We start from the raw sequence: 18,239 nt of genomic DNA, 5'->3' as shown, positions 1-18,239 counted from the left end.
ACTCCATAAAATGATACTTGAATAATCTGTTTCATTCAACAGAAAGCAATAAAAATGTCTCACACTAAACATGAATTGCTGTACATGAAAAGGTTGGGTGTACTTTGGGATTCTAATCTGTATTTCTGCTTCCCATTCTCTGTCCTTGGCTAAACATGCCATTTTTGCAGAAACTAAGTAAATTACACAGCCATTTTTCATCAGGTTTGTCTAATCTAGACATGTTGGAAGCACCCAGCCTAGCAAGAAGGAGGGATTGAGCACAGTGCTACCCTGGAATCACTGCACAACAGCACAAGGCTATGGTTGACACCTCCCCCTCTTTAAGTTATTGAAGTGCTATCTAATTGTTCCCAGGAGTAGGTTGCCAGACTGGGGAGATTCCTGAATAATAAGCAGAACATAATAAAGTAGCTTGCTTGAACTCTGCATATGTGGGTCTGGTTGTTTACACCCAGCAAGACCTCGCATATTATTAAGAGATGCAAAAGGGCTTGATCACACTGCTGAATAATTTTTATGGGGATTTGAATAAAGATAGTGCATCCCTTTGGGCCCTATTAGGACCCCCACAAACTTTAGGTAACATCAGCCATGACATTCTTCCTGATTGTTTATGAGAGTTGGAGACGGGAAGGAGAAGCCCTACTCTTAAGAGAGCATGTCAGTGAACTGAGGAGTCCTCCTACACTAACAATTGCTGTTAGATGGAATTGTGCAGACCATAGTCATAAATGCCTTTCCCCAGAACCAACTAATGCACCAGCTGCAATTCCATCTAGCTACACAAGGTTTTATAACAGTAATCTTCATCGGGTCTACTGCAATGTGGAGCTGCCTCAACCAGTCAAAAACTGTAGTTGGTCTGGAATGCAGTAACCTGTTTACTGGCAGATATTAATTATCAGAAGCACATAATACCTGTATTGCAGGTTTTGCACTGATTGACAATAGGTTTCTGGGTCAACTCAAAATGCCAGTTCTGATATATAAGATGCTGTACAACACAATTTCAAGTCATCTGCAGGACTACCTTCTCCAGTCAGAATTGTCCTGCCTGGTACATTCATCATAGGAGAAGCTGTTTGTTGTTCCCCATTTCTGTGAAATGAGGAGGCATTGTTTTTCAATTGTGGTTCTAATTTTATGGATCAGCTTCCCTCAAAAATTATACTTGCACTCTTTTTAATAGAATTTTAAAACTTGGTCAAGAATGAGCAATTCTTGAGATGGTTTGGTGTTAATTAGTTCATTGATATCCATCATTATTATTGTCATATCTATTAATAATTTTTGGATGATGATGATCGGTCTCCAAATTTTTTGATGATGGTGACACTGCTCATCTTTTAGTATATCAATCACCAAGAATATTTAAATGGTTGATTATAATTTGTAGCTATAAACTACCACAGCATTTTTTCAGCCAACTATATTAAGTAGAAACAACAGCTCATAATGAAGAGCGGATGATAGGGTAAGACTCTGATTTAAATCATTTAGACCAGCATTACAAAAATAATAAAAAAAAATAAGTGGAATGTTTAATCTCATTGGTTATTTTATCTAAATAGTATGTCAAAGAAATTCATTACAACTAGTGCTTCTGGAACAAATAAAGCAATGAAGATTATTTCACTTTAGACACTGCTAGGCCACATAACAGAAGGAAAAGAAGATTTCAATTTCTTCCTTCAAAACAATGGTATGGCATTGCACACCAAAACAACCAGACACAAAGACAGTTTTTCCTCTTTGCTATCACTCTGTTACCCAACTAATTCCCACAACAGTATCTATGCTCTATGTCAAACCACCTAATAGGGCTATATTACTTATTACCTTTCTCATCTGTCCTATTACCTATTTCCTTAGATTCTTATGACTATAACTTGTTTTTGTATGTCATGAATTATTTTGATTGCTTTTATTTAATATCCTATTATGATTTATGTTCATTGCTTTAGTATCCTATGACTATTACTGAGTATCATATCTATGATTTATGATGATTGTATTTTATGATTATGATTATCAATTGTTGCTTGTATGTACACTGAGAGCTTATGCACTGCAGACAAATTCCTTGTGTGTCCAATCACATTTGGCCAATAAAGAATTTTATATACATGATGATTCTAAAATTGTGATTATGGCCTGTTCAAGAAATGTGTCTACTTCTCAGGAGAACTGTGCGAACAAATAAAGTTACGATACAAAACACAAAATCAAATATGCAATAAAATGCACAAAATATACAAAAATACACACAAACAAACCAAAAAGTAAAATACTATACACAAAGTTAGTTTCGTTGATCAAAAGGAATAGAAGTGAATGAAACCTAGTAATAACATTATGTTAAACCCCTAGGACAAGGGTGTCAAACTGGATTTCTTCAAGGGCCGGATCAGCATTGTAGTTCTCCGCAGGCTGGCGGGGGGGGGAAGGGAGAGTGGGGGCGGAGACGGGATGGACATTTCCTGCAGCATTCTGCCAACCAAAAATGGGCTGTGTGGAGGCCCCACTTGGCCTCTGCGTGGCCCATTTTCGGCCTCCCTGATCTCTAGCAGCACTGTGTTGGCCGAAAATGGGCTGTGGAGGCTTTGTGATGCCTCCCCAGTTTTGGCCAGCAGAGTGCTGCTGGAGGCTGAGGAAGCCGAAAATGGCCCATGTGGAGGCTTTGTGATGCCTCTGTGCGGCCCATTTCTAGTCAGCAGAGACACTGCGGGCCGGTCCTTTGATATTTCCAGGCTGGCCCTGCAGGCTTTGAGTTTGACACCTCTGGCCTAGGCGATGTTAATGAGGCACAGGAAACAGAAAAGCCATGATGACGCATCAATTAATTCAGATTTGCCACTTAATAATCAAAAGTATCTATGTAATCACGGAGATTAAACATATCCTTTTTCTTAAAAATATAGTGTTTCTCTGTCCTATGGCATGCATTACTAATAGTTCTTTGCCCTATTAAGGCTCTTTTAGCAATAAGTCTATCAGATCTATTTACAACATGCTGCGTATAGGATTGCTATTCACACCTCAGCCAGAGACCTGGAATATTAAACTTTAAGAGTTTTAAACACTTATGGAGGCATCATGTCTGCTACCTACTGCCTTCCTGATTCTTGTTTCTGTACAGTTCATTTAGTGACCATTCAAAGTTACAACAACACTGAAAAAGTGACTTATGACCATTTTTCACACTTATGATCATTCAGCATCCCCATGGTCATGTGATTTATATTCAGAAGTTTGACAACTGACTCACACTTATGATGGTTGCAGTGTCGTAGGGTCATGTGCTCACGTTTTGCAACCTTCTTAACAAGCAAAGTCAATGGGGAAACCAGATTCACTTAACAACCATTGTAAAATGGGGCAAAACTCTCTTAACAACTTTCTCACTTAGCAACATAAACTAGCAATATAAATTTTGATAGGTGTTGAAGCTACAGGAACCTTGGGGGGGGTGATCATGCAATATTGGAATTCAACATTATGAAGCACAAGCAATAGAACAAAGTCAAACTACAGTCTTGGACTTTAAGAGAGCTAATTTCAATAAATTTAGAGAAAGCTTGGAAAGGATTCCATAGATGAGAATCCTCAAGGGGAAAACAACTCAAGAAACTTGGGAAATTTTGAAAAGTGAGATTATAAAAGCCCAATCTAGCACAATACCAATGAAGAAGGAAAATAACAGCTCTCAAAAGAAACCAGCATGGCTGCATAAAGAACTCTCTGACAAATTGAAAGATAAAAAGGACAAGTATAAAAAGTGGAAAGAGGGGCATATAAGTAAGGCAAAATATCAGCAAATAGCCAGAGCCTGTAAAGATGAAGTGAGAAAAGTTAAGGCTCACAATGAACAAAGGCTTGCGACAAAAGTAAAAAAAACAAAACAAAAAAAGCTTCTTCCAAAATATTAGAAACAAGAAAAAAGTCAAGGAAACAATTGGTCCATTGCTGGGAGAAAGTGGCAAGAAGATGATAAGCAACAGGGAGAAAGCAGAACTACTTAACTCATTTTTTGCATCTGTCTTTACACAAATGGGAAAAAACAGTCCAACCTATCAAAAACAGCACCATAAAAACAGATTAAGAACACAAGTTAAAATAGAGAAGAAAATGATAAGCGAGCACCTGTCTACCCTAGACGAGTTCAAATCACCAGGACTAGATGGATTATACCTCAAGGTTCTGAAGGAACTGACAGATGAGATCTCAGAACCACTATTTTGCAAAGATCACGGAGCACCATGTTGTCAGGAACTGCCAGACAACTGGAAAAGAGCTGATGTAGTTTCTATCTTCAAAAAAGGAAAAAAATTGATCCAGGAAACTACAGACTTATCAGCCTGACTTCAATACCAGGGAAGATTCTAGAAAATATAATCAAGCAACGAATCAGCAAACACCTAGAAGCAAACAAAGTAATAACCAAAAGCCAACATGGGTTTGTCAAAAACAGATCATGCCAGATTAATCTTATTGCATTCTTTGACAAAGTGACAGTATTAGTAGACCAGAGGAATGCTGTCGATATAATATACTTGGACTTCAGTAAGGCATTTGATAAAGTAGACCATAACCTTCTACTTGATAAAATAGAAAAATGTGGGTTAGACAGCATCAACACCAGATGGATTCGTAACTGACTGACTAACCACATTCAACATGTAGTCCTCAATGGAACTGCATCTATATGGAGCAAAGTATGCAGTGGAGTACCCTAAGGCTCTGTTTTAGGCCCAGAATCCTTCAACATCTTCATCAATGATTGAAAGAGGGGATAGATGGGTAACTCATCAAATTTGCAGATGACACCAAGCTAGCAGGAATAGTCAACACTACAGAAGATAGGCTTAAGATACAGAAGGATCTTGACAGACTTGAACATTGGGTGCTATCTAACAAAATGAAATTCAGTGGTGAAAAAAGTAAGGTTCTACATTTAGGCAAGAAAAACAAAATGCACAGGTACAGTATATGTGGTACCTAGCTCAATAGTAGTAACTGTGAGAGGGATCTTGGAGTCATAGTGGACAATTGTTTAAATATGAGCCAGCAGTGTGCTGCAGCTGCCAGAAAAGCCAACACAGTTCTAGGCTGCATAAACAGAGGGATAGAATCAAGATCACGTGAAGTGTTAATACCATTTTATAATTCCTTGGTAAGGCCACACTTGGAATACTGCATCCAGTTTTGTAAAAACTGCAACCAGAATGTAAAAAAGATGATGAGACTCTAGAAAGAGTGCAGAGAAGAGCAACAAAGATGATTAGGGGACTGGAGACTAAAACACATAAAGAACGGTTGCTGGAACATGGTATGTCTGGTTTGATGAAAAGAAGGACTGGGGGTAACATGATAGCAGTGTTCCGATATCTCAGGGGTTGCCACAAAGAAGAGGGAGTCAAGCTATTCTCCAAAGCACCTGAGGGCAGGACAAGAAGCAATGAGTAGAAACTAATCACGGACAGAAGCAACCTAGAACTAAGGAGAAATTTCCTGACAGTTAGAACAATTAATCAGTGGAACAACTTGCCTCCAGAAGTTGTAAATGCTCCAACACTGGAAGTTTTAAAGAAGAGATTGGATAACCATTTGTCCGAAAGGTGTAGGGTTTCCTGCCTAAGCAGGAGGTTGAACTAGAAAACCTCCAAGGTCCCTTCCCACCTTCTATTCTATTCTATTCTATTCTATTCTATTCTATTCTATTCTATTCTATTCTATTCTATTCTATTCTATTCTATTCTATTCTATTCTTGTAAGTCAAGGACGTAAGTCAAGGACTACCTGTACTTTTCTCCCACCTTGCTTGCTTTGGAATAAATAAAATGTTACTTAGAATAAACTAATTGATGAGGAAGAGTAGACATGACAGGTAGATACAAAAGTTGCCATTACAGTATATCTTCCATATGATGTAATCCAGTTCTCTTGGTTGTAACTTGGAATGGCCTAAAGGTGGATGGATGGACAATTTTGCCTTCCTTAGATACAAAATGGCTTTTCAGTCCCTATCACTCAGTAATTCTATTAAGTTACATGTTGTACAATTTTGAAGGGCAGAATCCTCACCTTTAGCTAATGGTTCTACGGTGATGATTTCGCTGCTGTTGCCCCTTCCTGCAGCTGTTACAGCCACAACCCAGACACTGTATTGTCGATTCCGGCTCAAATTAGGGATTCTGTAGGAAAATGAGTCAGGAGAAGCTTCAAATTCGCTGATTACCTGTGATAGGAAAGACAAATATTTCCAAACAAAAGTAAACAATATACATATATCGAAAAAGAAAGAAAGACCTGACATCTCAAACCAGACATGGGATGAAAAGCATCATAGCAGAATTTACAATAGCAAGTTAATACCAATCAGTTTTTAAAAATGGTTTAATTCTATTTTGTATCACTGTCTAAGCATATATAAATTTAGTCGATTTTCAAAAGTCAGCAATGTAAATGCAATGAGAGCAGTATTCTAGCACTGGGGACCATTTCTTTGACAATAAAAATCAATCTTAGATGTGTGGTGACTGGTCAGAAAAATGTTAAGATAACAATGAATCAGTCTCAATCTCATTTACCTGGGTATTTGCTGCAACTCAAAATAAAAGTAATACTAGCTGAGCCATTTATTTTTTTCTGCTGTAGCTCTCAAAATCATATAGAAAAGTTTTCTGTCACAGTGATCACTACTGGCCTTTGTGTAAAAGTACATTATCTTGACAAATCAACAACGGTCTTGAGAGAAATCTCCAGGAATATTTAGATAATAATTTCTTTTAAATAAAAAAATTAAAATATTGCATTTCCCCAGAAATAATCAAACTAAGAGAATCTAAATAGAGCAGCAATTAATGCAGCTAATATATTTAAAAGTCAGAAAAATTGTACAGGTAGTCCTCAACTTATGACCACAATTGAGCCCAAAATTTCTGTTGCTAAGTGAGACATTTGTTAAGTACGTTTTGCCCCAATTTACGATTTTTCTTGTCACATTTGTTAATGATCATGGGGATGCTGAAATGGTTGTTAGTGTGAAAAATGGTCATAAATCACTTTTCTCAGTGCTGTTGTCACTTCAAATGGTCATTAAACGAACTGTTGCAGGTCAAGGACTACCTATACCCATGAATAATGTGGATAAAAACATCAAACAAATACGATGTTGAAAGTGGTTCATAATATTGAAAGCTCCAGAAAAGTTCTTGCAGCCAAAAGTGGAAATAGCTTATTAGAATATTACTTTGGAAACAATACAGTATTCTATAGTGGCTAATTTCTTTATAATAATATTCTAGCTCCATCAAAATGTAACATATTGTACCTAGTGAGCCAGATATTAAATAAGGATAGTAGTGTCACCTAGTGGCCATTTTGAAGCAGGACAATCACCTTCTTAAGATTTCAAACATAGTGAAGATACTCTGTCAAAAACACAGTCGCAATAAATCTGCAGTAAATTAGGACTGTAAAACCCCAGACAATTCAATTTTAGTCTAATTAACCATAAATAATTTTAATTTAAATAGTAAATTAAATTGTTATTTTAATTGATTTCATCTGAATACATTTAATTCAAAAACAAAACCCTTTGTGATTTGGGTTCTCATTGCACTAAATGATAATGCATATGGTTTGGATGGAGAAAATAATGATCCCTGAGTAGTTCAAGAACACTTACAAAATTAGTTCATAGGTGGGGTCATGGGGTTCAGATGGGCTTGTTGGTAATGTACCTGGCTCCCTGCCACGTGGCAACAGCCCTACCCGAGCTACTCGACGTGATAGCCACGGTGGCAGTTGATACACCCAGGCTTATGGTCATGGGTGATTTCAACTTGCCATCCGTTTTTTTTTTTTAATTTGATTTATATGCCGCCCTTCTCCAGAGACTCAGGGCGGCTTACAATGCGTTAAGCAATAGCCTTCATACTTTTGTATATTTATACAAAGTCAGCTTATTGCCCCCACAAACTGGGTCCTCATTTCACTTACCTTAGAAAGGATGGAAGGCTGAGTCAACCTTGAGCCTTGGAGAGATTTGAACCAGCAGTAAATTGCAGGCAGCTGTGTTAATAACAGGGTGCGTAACCACTGTACTATCAAGGCTCCGTTGGTGAAACGTCCGAAATGGCCCGGGAGTTCATGGCTTCCATGACGGCCATGGACCTGACCCAGTTAGTTCATGGCCCCACTCACAGGAGGGGACACACTCTGGACTTGATTTTTGTCTCTGGCCAGTGGTTGGGTGGTCTTCTTATAGGGGATATAGAAATGGAGTGATCTGTCCTTGTCATGGACAGATCACTCGCTCCTTCACCTGGACCTTCAAACCGCTACATCCTGCCGCAGGGAAGCGGAACCGATAAGGTGGTTCTGCCCCAGGCGCCTGATGGATCCGGATGGGTTCCAGATGGAGCTTGGGCCATTTCCTGAGGACCTGGCACACGATTCAGTCGATGACCTGGGACCTGGGGGGGCTCTAGATCGAGTCGTGCCTTTGCGGCCTCTGACCCGGTGCCAATCCCGTGGGGCTCCATGGTTTACCGAGGAGCTGAGGGAGCTGAAGTGCCAGAAAAGACGCCTAGAGAGCGGTTGGAGGGCCAGTCTCGCTGAATCTGATCGAACACTGGTAAGGTCGCATATTAAGACCTACCTAGTGGCGAAAAGGTGGCAAAGTTTAATTACTTTTCCATCCTTATTGCATCATCAGATAATCGTCCAGCTGCCCTGTTCAGGGTGACCCGCTCCCTGTTACATCTGGGAGTGCGGGAGGACCCCCTGGAAGGCAGGGCTGAAGAATTTGGACAATATCTGAATGACAAAATCACACAGATTCGGGGGGATTTGGACTCTAACTGGGTAGATTCAGGCAGGGTGGCGAGGAATAGTCTTGAGAATGTTATCTGGGAAGAGTTTGACTCTGTGACCCCTGATGACGTGGACAGGACTTTGGGGAGACTTAGTGCGGCCACATGTTTATTGGACCCGTGTCCCTCCTGGTTAGTACTGGCTTCCCGGGAGGTTACACGAGGCTGGCTTCAGGGAATTATTAACGCTTCATTGAGTGAGGGTTACCTCCCCATGGCCTTGAAAGAGGTGGTGGTGAGGCCTCTCCTCAAGAAGCCTTCCCTGGACCCGGCAGTGTTAGCCAACTATCATCCTGTCTCCAACCTTCGCTTTGTTGCGAAGGTTGTTGAGAGTGTGGTCGCACGACAGTTTCCACAATACCTGGAGGAAACGTCTTATCTAGATCCATTCCAGTCAGGCTTCAGGCCCGGGTAGGGCACGGAAACAGCATTGGTCGCATTGGTAGATGATCTCTGGAGGGCTCGGGACAGGGGTTGCTCCTCTGTTCTAGTCCTGTTAGACCTCTCAGCGGCTTTTTATACCATCGACCATGGTATCATGCTGCGCTGGTTGGAAGAGCTGGGGATGGGGAGCACTGTATTATGGTGGTTCTCCTTCTTTCTCTCAGACCGGCCGCAGTTCGTGTTGGCAGGGGGGCAGAGGTCGACCTCAAGATGCCTCATATGTGGGGTGCCTCAGGGGTCGGTTCTCTCACCCCTACTGTTCAACATTTATGTGAAGCCGCTGGGTGAGATCATCCGTGGCTTCGGGGTGAAGTACCACCAGTACGCTGACGACACCCAGCTGTACATCTCCACCTCGGGCCACCCCAATGATGCCCTTGAAGTGATGTCCCAGTGCCTGGAGGCCATGCGGATCTGGATGGGGAGGAACAGGCTCAGGCTCAACCCATCCAAGACTGAGTGGCTGTGGTTCCCGGCATCCCGATATAGTCAGTTGACCCCATCACTGACTATTGGAGGCAAGTCGTTGGCCCCCACGGAGAGGGCTCGCAACTTGGGCCTCCTCCTGGATACACAGCTGTCCTTGGAGGAACATCTGACGGCTGTGGCCAGGATCTGCCAGTTGCGGCCCTTCCTAGATCGGGATTCCTTGTGCACAGTCACTCACGCCCTCGTCACCTCTCACCTGGATTATGGCAATGCTCTCTACATGGGGCTCCCCTTGAAGAGCACCCGGAGACTTCAGCTGGTCCAGAATGCGGCCGCGCGGGTAGTGACGTGAGCTGCATGGCGCTCCCACATAACACCTCTCCTGCGTGAGCTGCACTGTCTCTCAGTGGTCTTCCGGGTGCGCTTCAAGGTGTTGGTTACCACCTTTAAAGCACTCCATGGCATAGGACCTGGATACCTTTGAGACTGTCTGCTGCCACCAACGACCTCCCGCCGACCGGTGCACTCCCACAGAGAGGGCCTCCTCAAGGTGCCATCAGCCAAGCAATGTAGACTGGTGGCCCCCAGGGGGAGGGCCTTCTCTGTAGGGGCACCTGCTCTCTGGAATCAACTGCCCTCAGAGATACGAAGAAATCAAGACCTCGGTGCCTTCCGCTGTGCCCTGAAGACCTTCCTTTTTCAGCAAGTCGGGCTGGCTTAATGCTTTTTAATTGTTTTTAATATGTTTGTTACTGTTTTTTTAACTTTGGGGCCAAATTTATATATATCTTTTTAAATTGTTTTTAATGTTTGTATCTATGTTTTTTTACTTTGGCTGTACACCGCCCTGAGTTCTTCAGCAGAAGGGTGGTCTATAAATTTGATAATAAATAAATAAATAAATAAATAAATAAATAAATAAATAAATAAATAAATAAATAAATAAATAAATAAATTATAATTCACAGTTTAGAAATCTCAATGGCTGCACTCACTCACCCAAGTGGCTAAACCAAGTAAATTACATTATGGCTTAGTGCAAGGTGTAAACATAAGCCTCAATTAACAAATTCTGGATCCTTAGAATTCTTTTGGGGGGGAAATGGCAGACTGAAGATGGCTCCATGAAAAGTGGACCCAATGACCAAGGTGGAATGAAGAGCCAGAGAGTAAACCAGCTCTTTGGTAATTCCTCTACAGAGAAGGAGAGGACATGAGATCGCTCAAAAGTGAGGCTTCTGAAAACACACACAAACACACACAAAAGTCCTGGCAAGAAGGGGAACTGGTTTGGATAGGCTATATCTGTGATGGCAAACCTATGGCACTCGTGCCAGAGGTGGTACGCAGAGCCCCTTCTTTGGGCACATGCGCCGTCACCAGCTGCTCTTCTGAGTTCTGGTGCTCCAGTGCGCACACGCACGAGTGTGCTCCAGTTTCAGCATTCGGTGCCAAAATAGTTAACCATCACTAGGCTATATGAACCTCTCAACAACAGGAAAAAAATGCCTGAAGGTAAGAGGTACATGGCAGACCCACAGGAGAACTGGGTGGTGGGAGCAATCATGTTGTTCCTCAAGGCTTACATACTTTGGAGAAATGGCAATTCTAAGTAGCAGTTGATGTACAGGCTTAGTCAGGTGGCTGCTGAAGGCCCTTGGCCTCTACTTCAGGCCTAGACTCAGTGCAGCCCCCAAAGACTGCTGTGTAGAGTGGCCTAGATTGAGGGAAGATAGGCAGATGGGGAAGTTAGAGAGTTAGCCTGCAGCCGAATTGTATCATGTGACCAAGGGGATGCTGCAACAGCTGTAACTTTGGGCATAGGTCATTCACTCCATTCAGCATCATCATAATTTTCAAGTATCATGGAACAAATGGCCGGTAAGTGAGGACTACTTGTATACTTATTGTGATGAAGTTGGGAAATCACTTCTACATATAATTTTTGTTTGTTTGTTTATATGTTCTTATTTTCTTCTTTCTCTTCTATTTCTCTGTTTTTTTCTCTTCCTTTCCTGTCTTTTCTGTACCTTCTACTTTTTATTTTTATTCTTTCTTTCTTTCATTTTGTATTAGCTCACACCAATGGTTCTCAAAATTTTCTTCACCATGGACCCCCTTTAAATACTTTTTTGTGGCCACAGAGCATGGCCACAGACCCCCAAGACTTAACTAAAGATTTAAATCATAACATTTCTTCAAACCTTTGCAGACCCTGTGACAACACTGCAGATCCCTAGGGGCCCATGAACCATAGGTTGAGAACCACTAGCTTATACTGTTCTAATAACAATCTTTAATAAATTATTATAAAAAAAGAATTCTAGATGTTTCTGCATTAATGTGCAGAATAATATAATACTACATGTCATTTAGTAGATAGTGAAAACAATTTTTACTTAGACCTTGCCAAAATTCATTTAGAAACGCTGTAACTTGTGCCATTCCCTTACTGAAAAATATATAGATTGACTGGAATTAGCTCCCAAATTGCAGAAATGTAGAAGTGTTCATAATGGACTAGATTTTCAATATCATCCCATCCAATGAATTTCAAGTCAGACATAAATTCCACATAGTTCAGGACAGTTTGATCCCAGGACATGGTTTTAAGATGAGAGTTGAAAAGTGCTTTTGATATATTCTGGAATTGTCTAGGATTCATTCTTCAACAATAGCAAGTGGATTTCATAGAAACACTAGGCAGAAGCTGTAATTTCATGTTAACCTCCTGGTATCTGGTTTAGGACACAGTCTTAAAACAATCTTTGACTGTTTTTTGGCTACTAGCAATTTACCTTGAAAACCTACAGAGAGTCTTGCATGTATCTACTCAGAAGTAAGTCCTAATGAGGTAGATGGGATTTACTCCTAGACAATGCACATACAATCCAGACTCCAATTTAGGAGACATTTGATGGGTTACAATGTCCCCCCTGCTACCAACATAATACAAATCAATAGTTTTGGTCATGTGACCTATTGGTTAACTTACTGTGGGATATGGATGAGAGCAGAATACAGTATATTTTCGGATGACACCATTTAATTTGTTGGGAGGCAGCCAAGATACAAACACAGTAGAAGCTGATGCTGCAGCTGCTTTAACTCCAGCAGGAGGACCTGGAACTATAAGAACAACATATGTGGCTGTTGAAGTTGGAGAAATAATTCAGTGCATATTAATGTGCAAAGTGTAGCAAATCTCAAGACAAATTCTTGCAATAACCAAAAAACCAGTGTGAAATTTTTCAGCTGCCTTGCTACACATAGCACTTAGACTTATATACTGCTTCACAGTGCTTTACAGCCCTCTCTAAGTAGTTTACAGAGTCAGCATATTGCCCCCAACAATCAGGATCCTCATTTTATCGACCGTGGAAGGATGGAAGGCTAAGTCAACCTTGAGCCGGTGAGATTTGAACTGCCAAACTGCAGGCAGCCAGCTGTCAGCTGAAGTAGCCTGCAGTACTGCATTCTAACCACTGTGCCACCATGGCTCTCATATCCTATAATGTCATCCTACCAATGGTAGGATGCATTCTTTTAATCAGTCACTGCAACCAAATTGGAAGTGGTGGAGCAACTTTTCTACTGAATAGAACAACCTTATAAATACTTATTTACTAATCAAATCTATATCTCTTCACAAGAACAACAAGCCTGCGAGGTAGGCTGGTCTGAGAGAGATGGACCAACCCAAAGTCACTTTGGCAAATGGGGTTCCTTGCACCCCCAAAACAAAGCACCTCTGTGTAGTGCAGTGACTGTAAACAATCCAGACCTATGGTACAGAACTTTCTTTTTTTCCCACCTGGCTGTCATTTACTTCTAATCTACCTCAGACAGGAAAACAGCCAAACAAAATATTGTCAGAAGTGATAATTTTTAAACCTCTGTAAAATAATGCTAGTGCAACTTGAGGCTCTAAATTTTGTAAACCTCAGCAATATGCTGAATGTTTTTTCAGTTTAGATATCTCTTATTTCCTAGAAGGAAATGGAAATTATTTTTGAATGGTTTTCTTAATTTCTATAACCATGGCATTAATTTTAGGAAATGAAATAATGTAAGGTTTGCCTCTTAAAACTTAAAATGGTGTTACTAGTGATGCAAATACTTTTATCATGAAGAAGATGAGAGAAATTTGCACCATTTGAGAGAATCTCTAAAAGTCAGGGTGCATAAAATAGGAAGACTTTTTTTAGTCCAAATTAGTACCATATTCTAGACTATTTTGCAGTAGCTATGGATCTAGCTGAATGGATCTGTCTATTAAGGGACACAGATTCATTGTTTTAATTAAGGTTTTACAATGTATTATTTCTAATGAATGCAATAACTCAACTCCCATGCTGTCACATACAACAGTCTGTGAAAATGCAATTTAAGCCTAGAGGATGGAGCCTAGAAGATGGAGAGAAAATGACTGCATTTAAATTTTAATGCTCAGTGAAATAAATCCTTAGATGGAAAAATAATTCTATAAATAACTCCATAAATAAATAATTCTATTTATAGTTTAAAAGAAACCCTAGCAAATGGAATAAATGAATATTAAAAAACCCAACATATTTTTTTTGCTGCAACATTCACTATACTGTAAATGGAAACAATTTTTCCCCTGACTTCAACAAAGAATGAACAAAAATGCAAATCTTAAAATTAGTCTTTTTATTATTACCTCAGTCAAAATGTAATTTTATATAACAGACGTAGTTAATTATGATTTTTAAAAGACAAGACTGAAAATATGAGAAACATAAACACATACTGTATTGCTACTCATCTCTTGGATTTGTATTTATTGCATAAAAATACAGATTATAATTATTTTTTTACCATTTTATGAAGAAAAGAATCTATGTGCCCAAAAGACAGGAACTCCAGAGGCAATGCCCACTGAACATATTACTGTGATTCATTCAAAGCACATCTAAATTCAGAAACATCACAGGAAGATTTATTCCCAAACCATCATAACAAATTAGCCCCCAAGATTAAGATAGAATGTGCCTTAAACAAAGATCACAAATTAGTAGTTTATAATGAGCTAGGGGCATCTCTCTCTCTATCTTTATGGCAACATCCATCATCTTGGGCAGTTGGTCAATAGGGAGAGGTGATGACAAACTGTGATATACTGCTCTAAGGAGGCAATCCTACCCTCCCTAAAGATGTAGTTCATAGCAGGCCACAGAGAAACATCTAGGTTTCCATGATTATTGTCATAGTCATCATTTCACTGAAGGTGCATTTACAGAGGTAAGTGACAACCTGAGCAAAATCTAACAGTAGTGCTCCATTTCTACTAAGGATATTTTGGGTCTTACCATCCTCCTTTGTCCGTGTGAAAATCTGTTCACTCCTGACCCCATCTCCAGCTCGTGTAAATGCCAACACCTGGATGCTATAGTTGGTGTATTTTTCCAAACCATCAAGCTCTAATGATGGTTGTACGGTAGTGACATTTTTAATTTCTCCCAGCTCTATAGAACCGAAAATTAATTTGAGTTAGTGACAGTAGCATTTTTCTCCCAATAAGTGGTAGTTATATTGCTATGAGAACAGGCCAGTAAAACTTGTGACCAGCATAGGAACTAAGTTTATTATGTTTATTAAATGAACATATTAAATTTCCATGCTGTGCATTCAATCAAACATTGCAATTGTCTTGTGGATAGAAAATATTTTGAAACTCATAATGTGCCCTTTTCCCCCCACTGTTTATTGTTTAAGTACACTTACACTATTAAAATAATGGGATTAAGAAATAATATTAATTTGCTGTTAATTCCTGAAAATATGTTAAACAAATCAAAATATGTCATGTGCATTTAGAAAAATGGTTACAGAAATATTTTTTGTTGCAAAGCAGATTGATGTAAGAGATAAAATAGATCTTGATTTCTTTTGTGGGAAACCAAACATTTTAGATCCAATGAACCCTTTCATTTTGTCCTGTTCTACTGGAAGGAGCAATTTCAATTTATCTTTTTAAAAATATATATTATATAACTTGATTAATTACCCAAGAATAATGGTGTGAAGATAGCACTCTTCCCAGACAAAACTGAGATTACCTTCCTGGATAGTCACCCTACAGAGATTCTTCTTGACAATGGGGAACCATTTCTATCTTCTCTTAGCAGTTGCCTGCTAATTTGATTTGGAAAATTAGGACTTCTGCTTCACAATTTATTTAAAGTATACCCTTTATAAGTTATAGGAATTCAATCTCTGTGAGTTCAATATGGTGAACAAAATGAGCATTGCAGTCTAAGTCACACCTTCCATTTCTAATAAGTATCATAACAAACAAAAGATGACTATCAGCAATTGCTAAAGGAGGATACTTGTTGCTTTTGATCACTAGCAAGTTGCACTTAACTTTGTTAATCAGTGATTTATTAGATACTCCTAAGGTTGGGTAACATTACAAAATTTCAAAGATGCTTCTAGTACTCTACTGATTTGAATTTTTTCCCAAATTTCAGAATGTGCAGAAATGGAACTGTATGTTAAGAATTCTTAACTATTCTGTTCCCCATTTCGAAACTATCAGTCTCTATGTACCTAGGCACATTTTAGATGCTGCAAAAATGCAATCTTGATATCATTGTACAATGGCGTTTTGCCAATCCATAGAAATACATCCCTGCAAAGGTAAAGTAAAGGTAAAGGTTCCCCTCGCACATATGTGCTAGTCGTTCCCAACTCTAAGGGGTGGTGCTCATCTCCGTTTAAAGCTGAAGAGCCAGCGCTGTCCAAAGATGTCTCCGTGGTCATGTGGCCGACATGACTAAATGCCAAAGACGCACGGAATGCTGTTAGCTTCCCACCAAAGGTCCCTATTTTTCTACTTGCAAAGATAAAGTGCTACGCAAAAATATCTTGACATATAATATATATATATATATTTGTTTGTAAGTGAGAGTGCACATTTATAATGGGAACTGAATAATACAGTACATGAAATCATTTTCAATTCCTAAAAGATTCAATGATTAATAGAAACAAAGGACAGGTTGACTCTGTCATAGAAATGGGAAGAATTCTTTCATTCTGGAAAGCATGCAACCAGAAAAATACTGATTTTGAGAAGGAAGACTACTTACCTCCATCCAGAAGATTAGCCCAGTATATGACCCTAAATCCCTGTAGAATTCCATTGAGGGCATCCTTGGCCAGTGTGGACCAGGTGATAGAGATGGTTTCTGGTGATGTAGCAATAGCTTGGACATTCTCCGGAGGGGAACTAGGAACTGAAATTTGACAGTAATAGGTTTTGACTATGAATGCTATAAAAATAGTATGCACAAATTAACTTTGACATTTCTTCAATAAGCTTTTTAGGAGAGAGTGATAAAATTATTTTTAGAACGCTCTTGTAACATAATGTAGACAATTTGAAAATGGTGCACTCTGTAACTCTTGTTACCTTAAATGCCATGAATTAGGGTAGGATAGAAATATGTATACACAAATAAAATAATATATCAGAGAAGGAAGTTAATCCAGTTATGTTCAGAAGTGTAGCTCAAATTATAAATAACCTTCTAAGATGTAATCACTAAGAGATGCTATTTTCTTATTGACATTTTGTTTTTCTACATACAGAGTGGGTAATTTTGGAAAGCCAGCTTCCCCAACTAGTGTTCTTTAATGTTTAAAGAATATTTCATAAACTACTTCACAAATTGATCAAGATCCAGAAAATAAAATATCACCAATTTATTAACTATTAATATAAACTATTCAATTTTCTATAACAGTAAACAAAAAGAGCTCAAAGCTATCAGAAACATTGTATGTACCCAAAACTTTCATCACTAAAAGCTATGAATAAAATTCATGAGAAGCTGGTGTTTTTTCTCTTTTTTCAGAGTCAACAGTAGGGAATCCCTGCTACACACACACACACAAACACACACACACACACACACACACACACACACACACACACACACACAATCTCTCAGCTGGAACAAAGCCAAGGCCTGTAAATGTTTGCAATCTAAAATAATCTCTTTGACAAGTTGCTGAACTCTAAACAGTAGTGATAGACAGATTGTGAAGAATCTCTCTTAACCGTACTATATTGACTTGCAAACAGGCAATGCTCTTTAAAGATATTTAAATAAGCACTAAAATATAAACATTATTCACACACTCACGTGTGCCTCTATAAGAATATATGTATAAGAATTTCAATTCAGATGATATTTCTTGGTAACTATTTTAAGAGTGCACTTATCACATAAACCTTTGAGAATGTCCCTCACAAGTCCTAATGATAATACATTCTTTTCCACACTTTTCTTTGCTGATGGAATATAGCCACAAGAGGGCTCTCTTCTGCAGCTCTGAACAACTTGATCTCAATAATCTTATATGCATATGTGCCTTTTTCCAAACAGTGTTTTTCATTGAGTTCCTCTTCCAGCTTGGAAGAAGTTGAGGTACAGCTTGAAGCTGAGGAAA

General features: G+C 39.2%; 1 protein-coding gene across 2 annotated transcripts in view; it reads right to left on the bottom strand.

The window, feature by feature from the left end:
- Nucleotides 1–18,239, bottom strand: part of DSCAM (DS cell adhesion molecule) — a 320,113-nt gene that overhangs the window by 66,561 nt on the left and 235,313 nt on the right. For both annotated transcript variants that reach the window (XM_070943500.1, XM_070943501.1), the window contains exons 16-19: nucleotides 16,874–17,020; nucleotides 15,089–15,244; nucleotides 12,751–12,884; nucleotides 6,088–6,241 (exon numbers count right to left, since the gene is read on the bottom strand). In XM_070943500.1, the coding sequence (XP_070799601.1) occupies nucleotides 6,088–6,241; nucleotides 12,751–12,884; nucleotides 15,089–15,244; nucleotides 16,874–17,020 (591 nt within the window). The remainder of the gene's footprint in view (nucleotides 1–6,087; nucleotides 6,242–12,750; nucleotides 12,885–15,088; nucleotides 15,245–16,873; nucleotides 17,021–18,239) is intronic.

Source organism: Pituophis catenifer, unplaced genomic scaffold (genome assembly GCF_029215685.1).
Source record: "Pituophis catenifer annectens isolate HBS135680 unplaced genomic scaffold, rPitCat1.0.hap2 SCAF_4, whole genome shotgun sequence".
Classification (NCBI taxonomy): Eukaryota; Metazoa; Chordata; class Lepidosauria; order Squamata; family Colubridae; genus Pituophis; species Pituophis catenifer.
Note: the sequence above shows the minus strand (reverse complement) of the source record. Positions and strands in the feature narration are given on the sequence as shown.